This window comes from Capricornis sumatraensis, chromosome 21, assembly GCF_032405125.1.
Source record: "Capricornis sumatraensis isolate serow.1 chromosome 21, serow.2, whole genome shotgun sequence".
NCBI lineage: Eukaryota > Metazoa > Chordata > Mammalia > Artiodactyla > Bovidae > Capricornis > Capricornis sumatraensis.
The window spans coordinates 39,940,730-39,955,035 of record NC_091089.1 but is presented as its reverse complement, the minus strand read 5'-3'; the positions used below and the strand labels follow the sequence as shown (position 1 = coordinate 39,955,035).

The following is a 14,306-nucleotide window of genomic DNA, read 5'->3' as shown; positions in this document are numbered from 1 at the left end:
TCACAAGAGCAGTGTTTACTTTTCCCCAAGTTCTCATGGCTTGAATACACTGAGCCATAGTCACACATAATTAAATACTTTTAAACAAATTATTGAAAAGCATATATGAAGGTTTTATTTAAAGTAGACAGGATTGGGGTGAGGATACTTAATTTTTACAGATATTTTTGCAGGATCCTTAAAACGCCCTAACTTTCTCCCGTTTGTTTGGAGTAGTAGTTGGGTTTTTAAGGGGAGAGAAGTGAAACTGGTCCTTTTTTTTTTTTATCGTAAGCTATCTTGACATTACCTCTTTGTTTGTGATTTCCCAGTCCATAACCATGTGTTTACATTGGGACAGATGTAAGACATTTCTTAGTTTGCTTTTTTGAAGCACGGGGAGCATGACTGCTGCACGGGGGCCACCCTGTGCAGTTGCAGCCTGACTGTCTGGGGCCGTAGCCACTCACGTCATGCGTGATTGTGTCTGGAAGCAAGACAGGGAGGCTGTTGGAATGCTCACAGGCGTTCGTTTTCTCTTCGTGGTCACCGGCCCCCTGACTGAAGAGCTAGTGTTTGTAACTAGAGCTGAACTTGACCCTGAAGCACACAGTCTCATGGTTCTAACAGCCCACTGTTGAGTCGGTCGGCATCTTCCATGTATTCAGCGGGGGCGTCAGTTAGGGTCACACCAGCTGCCGTAACTAGTAAAACTCACCACCTCGGTGGCTTGACCACAGCAATTCATTTCTTGCTCATGTTATGGTGTTGGTGGGGGCCTTGCACATGGGGGCTCCGGAGCACCAGCCCCTCCCATCCTGAGGCTCCCCTGTCCCCATGGGGCCTCGACAGGGAAAGGGGAGGGCCGGTGGGGGCTCAGTTTTCTGGGGCCCGGCTTGGGAAGGAGGCGGCACACGCCTTCTGTCCATAGGGACGGCACAGTCGTCTGATCACATGGCTACACCTGACTGCAGGGGCCACCCATGTGCCCAGGAGGGTGAGCACGAGGTGCTTGTTTCACCCCGAGGTCAGCCTTGCTGGGGCCCCAGCACAGCAGCCGGCGCTTGCTGCCTAGGTGGCCTTGGCTTTTTCACCGTCTCCAGTTAGCAGCACGCTCTGTTGATCCGATTACTCTCAAAGCTGTGGTGTGGATGTGCATCGCTCAGTCCAACACCAGCATCTCCTCTTCAGAGGCTCAAGTGCAAAACGTTAGTGTTTGCAACGGCTCTCTGTTTATGGCTTAGCTGTACTGTGCTGCCACCTACTGCTCAAATTTCAGATTTTCTTCTAAACATCATATAACTTCATGAGATGACATGCATTTATGTACTGGCTTTAAAAAAAATAAAATAATAATTCTAAAAGTATCCGTTCAGAAGGTGGAGAGTAGGAAGCATTCATGACTAAGAGATGTAAGGTGTCATTTCCATGTCCTTTTCCTCTCAAATTTATGCTCCATTACGAAAAGTTTCCTTTAGGATCAGCTTCTAAAACCTGGCTTCCACGCCTTGTTTAGAAAACTGAAAATGTTGAGTAACCTCAACTTTGGTTCTGGGGCTCACCAGTGTAGGAGCAGTTTATTTCTGGTTTCTTGGTGCATTTCTTTCTTGAGGTGTGTCCAGCCTCCTGAGAACTTTTACTTGGTTAATTTCTTCGTTTTGTTTTCATGAGGTAATAAATGAATTTAGAAAAGCCTTGTTTTTAACAATAATACACCCTTGGACTACAGCGGTTTTCTCCGAGAGGATTATAGTTCCACAGCCTTTTGTAGGAAGTTAAGATCAGAAGGTTTCCAGACATCAGGTTTTTCTTACCCTGTCATTTTGTCATGTAAATGAATGCTTGTAACTCTTTCATCCCCTTCATAAGTCAGAAGGGCCATCATCGATGGTTCGCGTGACTGTGAGCGATCGGTGTGTGCGTGTTTACTGTGTTCAGTTAATTCCCCAGCAGCACTGTTGCATTGTCTCAGTGTCGTCTAGGATAGGGTCTGAACACTGCCTAAGCGAAGCTGCGTCCGGGGCAGGGAGCCCTGAGCTTGGCCATCAGGCTCAGGGCAGGGGTGTGATGGCTGGTGCCTTTCTCCCCACAGTGAGTCGGAGCCCGGCTCCCGGCAGTGGCCTGAGTCCGACACGCTGTCCGGCTCCCAGTCCCCCCAGTCGGTGGGCAGCGCGGCGGCCGACAGCGGCACCGAGTGCCTCTCGGACTCCGCCATGGACCTGCCCGACGTCACCCTGTCGCTCTGTGGCGGCCTCAGTGAGAACGGAGAGATCTCCAAAGGTGGGTGGGCAGCTTCGTCTGCCCTGGGTGGTGAGCCGTGCCGGGAATGCAGGCCTGGGGTCTCATGGAGGTGGCGGGGTCTCCCTTGGACGTCAGACTCTTCGCCCCTCATTTAGGTGCCTCGTGTTGGGGTGACCCCGCGTGTCGGTGGGTGGGAGGGCTGTGGGCCTAGGGACAGGTTCTTGGGCTGCCCCATGTACTGGGTGGCCAGGGTCAGCTCAGCCCCGGCTGCGTTCTCTTCTGTGAAGTTGCTGGAATAATTGTAGGGCTGGGACCTGGCAGCCCCGAGCCTGAGACATGAGAGGAAGGCCTCACGTTGCCAAAGCTGTCTGCTGAGTGAAATGGTCTTTCTGGCAAAAGTAGCAGGGGTTACTCTGTCCGAGAGTTGGCCCAGGAGAGTCAAGTCGCTCACGAGAAAGGGGGTTGCTTAGCAGGGCTGGTTCCACCAACCCTGTGGGACTTGAGCACCTGTGTGTCCAACTGTCCTAGCCAGTGCTTCGGCCTTTCTGGTCTTACCTCCTTTTGTAAACTGAGCTCTTCATGTTTTCTCAGTTTGGCTGGTGGCCCTTGATGGATTTTCCTCTAAGGAAAGATTTTCTGACTAACGTCATCCTTTGTCTTGTGTGTGTGGCAGGCCCGGTTGCCCGGGACCTCTCGGCTGGGACTCCCTAAATCTTCTTCTTCTTCTTGGGGTCATGGGGTGATCGTTTTTCCATCTTTTAATTCTGTTTACTTTTTGCAGGAAATTGAGTGTGTTATGGCCAGTGGTTCCTGCTAGGGATGAAATTAGGTCACATTATAATCCTCTTAAGCCCTCCCTTTAAAAGTAGAGGTGGAGGAGGGGACATATAGTTTATGTAAAACTGTAAAATTTATACTTAAAAGACTAAATGGCAAGTAAACAGTACATAGATGACCAGGAGGAACAGTCCCAGTGAGAGTTTGCTCTGTTGTTAGAGTTTGCTCTGACTAAAAGGATCGCCTCTGGGAATGGGACAGAAAGTCATGCTTGACCCTCATCTGTCCTGCAGGAACTTGGGATTTGTTTCTTCTTGAGAGACCCTCAGCCAAATTCTGCTGTGTTGGGTTTCTCCTTCCAAGCCCTGTAAGATGCTTGGGTTGTTTCCTCACGTAGCTGCACTTGTGCACTTACGGCTGTAAGACCCCAGGAGTGTTCCCCGGCTATGCTGTTAAAAGTTTCCCCGCCAGTCCAGGGTTTCACGCCTGCTTATGAGAAAGAAACTGAGCAGTTTCCCCTGGTTGTGGAGTTGAGTGTGTGTGAACCCGGGCCTTCACATCTCCCTCTGTCTCACAGCTGTCTCTGTTTGCCTCAGAGTCCCTAGCTTATCCCTTTCTCCTGTTTTTTTTTTGTTTGTTGGTTTGGTTTTGGGTACTGTTTTCTCACTGCTATGGGAAGAGTGGTAGACGAGGGGCCGTAGAAAAGAAGTGGGTTTTTTTCTTGTCCAGGAAAAAAACCACAAACATCTGCCATTTGCTGTTGATTCTCCTAGAAAAGTTAGTTGTTGGGTTTTTTGGTTTGTTTTGAAGTACTTTTTTGATCCCGTGGTCACTTCAGTATGGAGAGAGTATTGTAATACGCCCACATGGATGTTTATTCTGTAATCTCTAACCAGGTGGTAATTGTTATCTTACCTTATAGAGAAATTCATGGAGCACATCATTACATACCATGAATTTGCAGAAAACCCTGGACTCATAGACAATCCCAACCTTGTGATACGGATATATAACCGGTAAATGCTCTTGGCTCTTTCGTTGCTTATAACCGTTCAGCATTCTTGCAGATTTTTCTTTCCCTAAGTGCTGTATAGGTTTTAACTATTACATTCTTTCTCACTATGCCATTCCATGTAAATGAGCTAAATGGGCAGTGACTTTGGAGTGAAGCTCCAGCTTCGTTTTCAGTGAGGCTTGAAATCCTGCTCTGTTTGACACGTTCTGCTACTTCTCTGCTTGGAGAAGTCTGGCTTGAAGCAAAGATTGCTTATGTGGCAAGAGACTGAGCTGATCACGTCTTCACTGGAAAGAATAAGGACTTTGTTATGGCATTTCTGCTTCCTCTCCCGCCCTCTCCTCTCTGATGGTCGTGCCTGGCTTTTCTCTCACAGTTACTACAGCTGGGCGTTGGCGGCCCCCATGGTCCTCAGCCTTCAGGTCTTCCAGAAGAGCCTGCCCAAGGTGAGTTGCTGCTCCCCAGGAATGTCTGCAGCACACAGCGCTTTGAGAATCCTTGTGTGCATGTCTCTAAACTGGGTGCGGTTCAATTTTACTTAATATTGTAAAGTTAATACCATCAGTCAAATCATCTCATGCCCAGAAATTCAGGAAACTGGCTGGGGTGCCGTATCTGTCATTTTTACTAGATACTTATACCGGTTTCTGATCGTGTATCAAGATTGAGAGATTTCACTAATTGTTATTTAAATACAGGATAAAAACATTTCCTCCCATTAATATGGAAGGATGCAATAGGAAGAGGGCCCCCGGAAGCGTGGCGTCAGTGTGGGTCCTTCAGCTTGTGGCTAATGAGCCTGTTACGTAGAAACTGAAGCTTGGAGTCTCTCCACCAAGATGACACACATCATCAGTTGGTCGTTGTAACTCGTGAGGGCAGAGAAGGGAGAGCAGCCCACCTGCCCCTAAGAGGGGCCAGACCACCCGGCCTGACAGCACGGAACAGCCCCGAGAGAGGGCGCCGGCGGGTCGAGGTGGCGTCACCGCCCTCTGGTTGAGAGAGGGGTCGAGTGCCCTGTGCCCGAGATGCTGGACTGACCTGTGCTCATTGTTTCTAGGCCACAGTCGAATCCTGGGTCAAAGATAAGATGCCAAAGAAATCAGGCCGCTGGTGGTTCTGGCGGAAGAGGGAGAGCATAACCAAGCAGGTAACCGAGCTGGAAGTGGGCTGAATGCCAAGCTCAGGGAAGTCCCATTTGGGCTCCATGGTGCTCTTTCACAGTAGTCGGCACCGTGCGTGAACATGTGCAGGTCAGATACCGGTGCCGCGCGTGCGTCACCTGTGGAGGAGGGAACCTGTGCCCTCGGCCCCTGCCCGGCCTCGTGGGTGTGGCCTGTGTGTCTTACATTGTGAGACTGAGCTGGTGCCTGCCACAGTCCTTGCCCCTGGCTTGGTGGCAGCAGCTTTTCACACACATAGCATATGACTTCCCTCTCAGGTTTCTGTCCTTTTGGCTCAAACTAGAGGCAGTCTGTTTCATAAGTGCTTTTAATTTGTGGATTCAGACAGCACTTCTGCTAATCCCTTGAGGGAGCTGCTGATGGCTTTTTGCCCTGACAGTAGGGCAAGAGCTGCTCATCGCCACTGTCGTGCTGTCGTTCTAGCTGCCAGAGGCCAAGGAGGGGAAAGTGGAGGTCCCGCCACCCAGTGACCGGCCGTCAAGCGCAAAGGAGCCAGCCAGTGGCAGGTGACTTTGACAGATTTGTATAATTCTGAGTCAGAAATGTTTTTGTTCTGTGGACAGTCAGTGGCTTCATTGTGCCACTCAGTTAACAGATAACTTCTGCTTTTCTTGAAAAATATCATCAGCTTAGGGAATTCCCTGGCGATCCAGTGGTCAAAACTCAAGACTCATTGCTGGGGCCCTGAGTTCGACCCTTGGTCAGGAAACTAAGGTCCTGCAAGCCGAACTATGTGGTGTGGCCAAAAACATATCTATGTCTGTATATACGCATCATCAGCTTAGAGTCGGGATACTCATTGCTGCTTCCTAGGCACCTTGCTCCTGCTCTGGAGCCGTGGAGACAGGTGCCCCGGCATGCAGGCCTCTGGGAAGCAGGTCTTGGGGAAGCATAAAATGTGGAGTGTTGGGGCCCCTGCTGCCTGGCTGGCAGGCGCAGCAGGAGACACGACAGAACCTCAGGGATGGGGCGGGCCCTTTTGGTCTCCTGGCAGGAGTCTGCCCTGGACGTGTGGACTGGCTGCCTGAGGGGAGGGGCCCCGATGCGGCCGCGCCTGGCTCTGCCCCTGTGCTCCGTCCTCCGTCACACCTCCTGCTCTCGTCCCGTCCCTGACTCTTGGGTTCATCCTCCTGTCCTTTACCCTCTTCTTTTTAAAGGATTATATAAAATGTTCTTTGTTAGTCTCTTAAATCACTGTAGGCGTTCGTATTTTCTATAACTTGTGCCTTTTAAAACATACATATCCCTTTCAGCAAGAATTGGCAGAGCTAGTAGCGTTCACTGGCTCTAGCAGAATACAGCCGGTCGTAGCTGGAGAGTGACCCTGTCCAGTCGAGAAGGGAGGAGGAGGGTGACCCTGGCCAGTCATGGAGGAGGTGGATCATGCAGCGTGGACCTGGACCCTGGGTCTGGTTCCTCCTGGGTGGATCTGGGACTTCTCTCTGTGTCTCCGGATCCTGAATGAAAAACTGTTGTCTGTAAACGTCCCTCAGCCTCTCCAATAACAGACTGTGTTTGGCAGGTCGGCTGAGGACGACTCATCGAGTGATGAAGGATCCCAGGAACTGGAAGAGTCCATCAAGGTGGACTCTGCCCCCGCAGAACCCCCAAGCCACAGTGGCACAACCTCCTATAAGAAGTCTCTGCGTCTGTCCTCAGACCAGATTGTGAGTCCCGTGTAGTCTGGGTGGGTCCAGCCTCATGAGCCTTAGGAACCGATCACCTTGACGAGCCTCCCTTTCTGTCTGCCCAATCCCATGTCTCCCAGGCGGCTGAGCGTGTGGCCATGTAAATGCTCACATGTGTCCAGGAGAGTGGCAGCCCCCCTCCTGGGACCCCTAGGGTCCCCTGGGATGCACTTTCCCCTCCTTCACCCCCAGGCCTCCTGTCTCCATGTTTGGGAGTGAACCAGGGCACCTGTGTTTTCAGTCTGAGTCTGACACGTCCAGACTGGCTCTGGGCCCCACGCTGTCTCATAGGAGCCACAGCCAGAGGGGAATGACATCTTACCTAGATGCAATCTCCCTCTTCCTGTCAGTTACCCACGTCCTCACCTTCACCCATTTTCAGTATGAATTGGTCCTGCTGTGCCCCAAGGGGAAGGATCTCCGGTACACAGGGCATCCTGAGGGGCGGGGAGGAGACCAGGGAACAGGGGTCAGAAGGGCCCTTGGGCACCTTGTACACAGTTCAGGCCGAAGTTCCCCAGCCCAGCTCCCGAGCCCCAGGTGCAGCCCCGATCCATCCTCCCAGGGCTGGGTCCTGAGATGCTACCAGCAGTTTGGGGAGTGTTCAGATTCTGTTTCAAAACTGTTTTCTGTTGCTTTTCCTTGCTGTTTTTTGAGATTAGGATCATGTAACCTTGTATCTTTTTAAAATTAATTTTAATTGGAGGCTAATTACTTTTCAATATTGTAGTGGGTTTTGCCATATATCAACATGAATCAGCCACTGGTGTACATGTGTCCCCCATCCTGAAACATTGTATGTTAAGCAGTTTCTCTGACCACATTTTCTTGGAAAGCATGACTTAATTGTTGCATGTAATTCCGTCAAAGTGACGTGCCTTTAATTTTCAAAGCTCTGATTTTGCTGATTCTTACACTTTTTATGAAAGGCGAAACTGAATCTCCAAGATGGCCCAAATGATGTTGTGTTTAGTATCACAACCCAGTATCAAGGCACCTGCCGCTGTGCAGGGACCATATACCTGTGGAACTGGAACGACAAGGTCATCATTTCCGACATTGACGGGACAATAACCAAGTAAGCAGGAGCCCTGGGGTGGCAAAAGGAGGGCCCAGCTCCATGTGCAGAGGGCTGGGGTTTCCTCACCTGAGTGACCAGCCACCATCAGGAGAGTTTTTTAAACCACATGCACTGAGAGGTCCTGGGTGCAGTCCCCACAGAATCATTCTGTGGATGGAGGAGGTGGGTGGGGCCATACAAACATAAGGTCAAACAACTTTGGGGGATTCCCCTGGCAGCCAGGTTAGGACTCAGCACTTTGACCTCCGAGGGCCCAGATTCATTCAGTCCCTGGTTGGGGAACTAGGGTCCCGCAAGCCTTGTGGCGCAGCCAAATAACAATAATAATAATCACAACTCTTGGAAAGATTTAATTATTTGGTCTCCAAATTCTGGCATGGGGAGGAAAAAATCGAAGCTGTTGCAGTTAGAGAAGAGGAGGCCGTGTGGTTGTAAGTGCTTCCTGACAGTGACGGGCTGGCCCTTGGGTCTGGTGGCTGTCTCAGAAGCTCCTGGGTGATGTCCTCGGCTTGTGCACACACAGACCAAGGGAACCGCCTTGTGGGCTGTCACGCCACCCCCACCCCCCAGACCCCCTCCCTCCCCACAGCGGCTACTATTACAGAAGCTGGTGTTTCACTAATAGGCAAACACTTGGCTGTATGTGCTTGGTTCCTGACACCTCCTCCTGGTTCCACCCTCGCAGGTCTGATGCTCTGGGACAGATTCTTCCGCAGCTGGGTAAAGACTGGACGCACCAGGGTATCGCGAAGCTCTACCATTCCATCAATGAGTAGGTGCCTAACCCTGTGGCTAGTGAGCTGGGATTTTGCTGGGCCTATAGAAATAGTCCCAGGAAATCTTGTTTGTGACCCAGCTTTCTCACTCTCCTTTCTCACCTCTCACTGGAGCCTCCCCCAAGGGAAAGTGTGAGCCACCACCCTTGGGCCTGGAGCCTTGTGCCTGGCGAGTTCCACCTTGATCCTGCACAGGGCTGTGGGCTGTAGGCACTGCCTGTGTCAGTAGTTACAGCTGCACTTGGGTTTGTAGCCACAGTTTAATCATTTGCTATTTTTTTGAGTACTTCTAATTGTCTTTCTTGAAGGGGGTAATACATGCGTGCATGGGGGGATCAGTCTGCCAGGCGGTCTTCTCCGTCAGGTACCTTCTGTGAGGACATAGTGCTGTGGCCTTTGTGGGAATCCCAATACATCCGACTTAAATCAATCCGCAGAACTACAGTGTGTTAAGCAGAGGTTGAGAATGTCCCAATGTGAAAATTATGAGTATGTCAGTTATCCAGGTAGAGTTTTGTTTCTTGTTTTATAGGATGATTTGCATTCTGGAAGTTGTATTTGTAAATAAGACCTTTTGTCTCTTTCATCTATAGCACATCCTTTAAAGACAGCCCCCAGTTTTTTTTCTGTTTTATAATTTGGCTTCTGTAGAGATATTATTACATGAAAGTTTAGCATAATCCCTAATCACATCTCCTCCATGGTGTTTTCCATGGCGTGGTGAGATCTTTATAATCCTGATGATTCTTGTATTACATTTAGGAATTCGACTTTCATGGGAGGTGAGAGGAACTTTCTTTGGACCTTTAAAAAGAAAAACCGCATTTTTCTCCCTTTAGCTGAACAGCACACGGGCTAAACAGGACGCGTTCTCTTCCAGGAACGGCTACAAGTTCCTGTACTGCTCGGCCCGCGCCATCGGCATGGCTGACATGACCCGCGGCTACCTGCACTGGGTCAACGACAAGGGCACCATCCTGCCCCGAGGCCCCCTCATGCTGTCCCCCAGCAGCCTGTTTTCTGCCTTCCACAGGTGCGCGTGTGTGCATGCGTGCATGTGTGTGTACACGTGTGTGCCCACAGGGGCCAGGGCCTGGCTGCACGGTATCTATTACAGAGCTTCTGGGTCTGAGTTCCACGTTACTCTAACTCACACACTGCTCACCTGGTGTGTGTCAGACACAGCTGAGAAAAGTCAGGCTGGCAGAGATGGAGAAAGATACCAGTTATGAAGGATTTAGAAAAATGGATGGTTGTGGGTTTTCAGACCACAGACCAGGGAAAATTGCCATTTTGGATTCGGTGGTGATACTTCTATTTTTCTGCTAGGGAAGTAATAGAAAAGAAGCCGGAGAAGTTCAAGATTGAGTGTCTGACCGACATCAAGAATCTCTTTGCCCCAGCTCAGCAGCCCTTCTACGCTGCCTTTGGGAACCGCCCAAATGTAGGTGTCTCCTCTGGGCTGCACGTGCGGGCGTGGTGGGAAACGCACAGGACGGTGCTTTAGGGTGTAGCCGGGTCGTCATCTTCACCCCAGGTGTGCGGGCGCAGTGAGGCCTGCTGTGCTGGGTGGGTGCTCACTTCATCAGCCTTGTTCTTCCTGCAGCAGGGAGGGGCTGGGGGCGGAGACCTGCCCTGGGATGCCCGTGTGTGTCAGGGGCTTCAGTTCCCTTTCCGTGAATTCTAAGCCGAGCCTTGGATCTGCCCCCCAGATCCAAGCACTGCCTCTCCCCCACCCCCCAGCCACGAATGCTGCCCTTCTCCTACGCCAGGGTCTGGGGTTTCCTTGGCGCCCACGTTCTCTGGCTTCCCGAGCACCCTCTGCGGTGTGCGTTGGCCTCCCTGTTTAGTCTGTGTCTGTCTGAAGCTCAGTCTCGGTGGTGGCTGCCCCAGCTCCACGTGTTCTCCATACACTGCTTCCTGTGATGCTTCTGGCTCGCAGGGGGCCTGGGAACTTCTCAGTAACCACCCTGCTCTGTGTTCTCTGTGGCAGGACGTCTATGCTTACAGACAAGTGGGTGTCCCAGACTGCAGGATCTTCACCGTGAATCCCAAGGGCGAGCTGATACAAGAAAGGACCAAAGGCAACAAGTCCTCGTAAGTGCATTCCCGCTTCCCAGCCCTGGCACCGCGCAGCCAGGGGCCTGGGGTCAGAGCTGTGCCCGCCCGTGGAAGCCTCCGCCCTGCCAGTCTCTGTCCACCCCTTCTGCCGGAGCATCCTCCCCTCTGCTGGGCATCCCCCACCTCTGCCAGGCTGTGCCCTCCTCTGCAGCTGCTGTTGAGGGGTGGCTGGGGAGCCTAGACTCTGAGGAGGGAGGTGGAGCCCTGGAAGGAGGGTGCCCACCTGGGACCCTCCTTTCTGAGGTATCTGAGCATCTGGCTTCGCAGCCTGCTGCCTCGTGCCCTCAGGTCAGGTGCCGAGTAGTGGTGTGTGTCCTCCCCACTCCCAGGTACCACAGGCTGAGCGAGCTCGTGGAACACGTGTTCCCGCTTCTCAACAAGGAACAGAATTCCGCCTTCCCGTGCCCAGAGTTCAGCTCCTTCTGCTACTGGCGAGAGCCGATCCCTGAGGTGGACCTGGAGGACCTGGTCTGAGGTGGCAGCCGCAGCGGGGGGCCGGATCGCGGCCCCCGCAGCAGGGGAGGCGGCTGGCCTTCTGCTGGACAGAGGATGCGGGGACCCTCCCGGCCACAGGTGTGGGACGGCTCACTGCCCGCTGGGCGCCGGCAGGGACGGGCTGGGGAGCTGCCAGGGCCGGACGCGCCCCCCCGCACCCTCCCGGGCCCAGGGCTGCCGTGTGGTGCTGGCGACCGGCTCAGCGAGGGCCTCGGGCCCAAGGCCTCCCACGTGCTCTGTGTCGAGTTGCGTGCCGGGTGCTTCTTTAATGGCATAATTTAAGAAGAAAAGAGAAGCTAAGAGTGGACCAAATGTTGCACAAAGTAAAGTGTTCTAATTTCCACTGGGCAGTTGAGAGTGTTTCTGTGAGGAGGGCTTGCTGGTAGGGAATCAGGGTCCAGTTACTGATGTTGTCTGAACCGCCTGCTCACTTCCCCCGTGGGCTCCTCCCTCCATCCCCTACTCCATGGAAGCAGGATGCTGGCCCTGGCTCCCAGGGCTTCGGGGGAAGGAGAGACCTTCGCCTCCTCACCCTGACCGTTCCTCGGCAGGGACCTGAACTGTTGTGTCTTGGATCCACCGGAAGGCGCGGGTCTTGCAGGATGTGTGTGATGTCGTGAGAGTGGTCTCGGTAGAAGGAGTCAGCCAGCAGGGAAACTCGGTTCTCAGGGAGGCCTAGAGATGCAGACATGTGCTTAGGCCAGGTCCCGGGAAGGTGTCTGTTGCCCCTCCCCGTGCCTGCAGCTGAGCAAGCCACCCAGGAATGGTCCTGTCCACACGCCCCTGCACGGCTGTGAGCATGAGCCTGCAGAGATGAGCTGGTGCGGACAGCCCCCTCGGGCTTAAAATCAAGAGAACTGTTAAGAGAGGAGGCCCTGGGGACCCGTGGTGACCACATGCAGCCCCGCATTGGGTGAGAAAGCAGTGAGCGGTTCCAGAGTTGGGGAGAGGGGAGTGGAGCAGTGAAATACTGCAGAGCGGGGTGCTCCCCTCCCCCCGCCGTGGTTTCGGGTCCGCCTCTTGCTTTCCCTGTGCTGGGTTTTGGGGGCCTTCCTCTTTTCAGTTTGCTCCACCACAGTACTGTTCATCTCGAGTTGGAGAAGTGTGGGGGTGGCTGCTCTCCAGAGCAGAGGGTCGGAGGCCCCGGACTCCACTGAGCCATGTTGGAGGCAGAGCCCGGAAGCCGTGTTCCCAGGGAAACCAGACATGCCTCCCCCTGGGCAAACCTTCCCTTCGCAAACGGTTCAGGGATGCATCATTTAAAGACCTATTCACGGCCAGCAGGTCAGGAAGCTGGGTTGTGTTCCTCGTGTGAGGTTCTGCCCCATTAGTGGCATCATAGTCGCCCACGGTTCCTTCATTTTGTGGCTGCCAGTGGCAGCCTGGCCCTCTGCTCGGTGCAGGCCCTTCCCTGGAGCCGCAGAGGCTTGTGTGCGCGTTTGCGGTACGGAAAAGCTTGACGCCTGCCTTCCTGTCGTCCTTCATTGGTTGTCCTTTAAAGAGTCTCTCATGAGACAGTTTCTTTTCCTTGATGAGCTCTCCTCTCGGGACGGGAGCGTCTTAAAGGGTCAAGACCAGGAACCCGCGCTGGGGTGGCCAACCCCTCCACCTGGTGTCCGTCAGTGCTAGAGGGTGTCATCTTGTCCCTGCACGTTGATCCGCGGGTGTCACCAGTCTGCTGGGTACACATGCTGATCAACCTGAGTGTTCCTCCTCACTTAAAGGAGCCCCTCTTGCTGAATGTAGATGATGACTATCGCTAGAGTGTATGAAAGTATTGTTTGTGCTGAAAATCCATTGCCATTTGGTACAAATGACATTTGTTCTTTCTGTGAAAGAGAGATGCCCTCGGTGTGTTTGTACACAGACCTCAGGAGGAGAGCTAAGAAGGAGCAGTGGCCGCTTGCTGCTCTTGGGGGCAGGCGTCATCTCGAGGAGCCGCCTCTGGGTCACTCTCTCCTCCAGTGGAGTGGCCGTGGCCCCTTCCCTCTTTCCATCCCTCCCGACTGCATCCCACCCGACTGTACACCTGCCTCGGTGTCTGCACGGAAGCTCGTGCGGCGGTGGTGTCCACATCTGCATCTCTGCGGGGCTCAGGAGGCACACTCGAGGGCCCAGAGGGGGCAGGCTCGGCCCTGCGTGTGAGGACCACGTCTGCTGTGCTGTAAGACAGCGCCTAGTTTTCAGCTGGAAAAAGAAAAAAACTTCCTAGCGTGATGTGAGATGAAAGCTGCTGACAATCCAGGAATGATAGCCACCCACCGGAGCCAGAAGTGTTTGTGCCCCCGACTGCACGTGGCCCTGCAGATGGAGTGCATCCTGAGAGGTACTGGCCAGACCCAAAGGAACAGGCCAAGGATGGATTTGCGTTGTCTGCAGGTCGGTGAAAAGAGACTCTCCGGGGGGATTTTGTCATCTTTTCGAGTATCATCTTAGTTAACTCTGGGAACCCTTGTTTTCCCGCTTTAGAGAATGCTGGGTTTAATGAAACCGGTGAAAAGTTGAGTTTTGGTTTAAAGTAAGTGCTCTTTCCAGGTGAAAACTACTTTTTAGGGTTTGTTTTAAAGGTAAGAAAAGGAAGAGGAAGGGGAGATGTTGCTCTTAATTTAATCATTACATTTGGTCTATGACATTTGATTATTAGACACAGCAGTGCCACTAATACGTTTCTTGAGTTGTCAGAAATTGTCGACATCAGTACTTACTTTATGGTAAAGACATCTGTCTGAAGATAAATGGCTCATATTTTGGTGCAGTGTTTGATGTTCAAAACAAAATGTTACAACAATAAACAAACGTGAACTCAGTGCGTCTTGACCTTTTCCTTCAGAGGACGTTTAGATTGTCTTCTCTAAACTCTTGCCAGAAGCTGCTGATTTCCATAAATTAGCATTTTGATCTCTGCTGACACTTAAGTTTGTGTATAGAAAGGGCTGCTTTTTGGTGCTT

The 14,306-nt window shown here is 52.4% G+C and overlaps 1 protein-coding gene across 2 annotated transcripts in view; it reads left to right on the top strand.

Annotated features, from left to right (window-relative positions):
• LPIN2 (lipin 2) overlaps positions 1 to 14,091 on the top strand; it is a 53,561-nt gene extending 39,470 nt beyond the window's left edge. For both annotated transcript variants that reach the window (XM_068993891.1, XM_068993890.1), the window contains exons 9-20: positions 2,072 to 2,259; positions 3,920 to 4,013; positions 4,389 to 4,458; positions 5,073 to 5,162; positions 5,620 to 5,702; positions 6,719 to 6,863; positions 7,814 to 7,962; positions 8,651 to 8,737; positions 9,622 to 9,774; positions 10,071 to 10,185; positions 10,735 to 10,838; positions 11,192 to 14,091. In XM_068993891.1, coding sequence (XP_068849992.1) covers positions 2,072 to 2,259; positions 3,920 to 4,013; positions 4,389 to 4,458; positions 5,073 to 5,162; positions 5,620 to 5,702; positions 6,719 to 6,863; positions 7,814 to 7,962; positions 8,651 to 8,737; positions 9,622 to 9,774; positions 10,071 to 10,185; positions 10,735 to 10,838; positions 11,192 to 11,336 — 1,423 coding nt within the window. In that variant the 3' untranslated portion in view covers positions 11,337 to 14,091. The remainder of the gene's footprint in view (positions 1 to 2,071; positions 2,260 to 3,919; positions 4,014 to 4,388; positions 4,459 to 5,072; positions 5,163 to 5,619; positions 5,703 to 6,718; positions 6,864 to 7,813; positions 7,963 to 8,650; positions 8,738 to 9,621; positions 9,775 to 10,070; positions 10,186 to 10,734; positions 10,839 to 11,191) is intronic.
• The last annotated feature ends 215 nt before the right edge of the window (positions 14,092 to 14,306 follow it).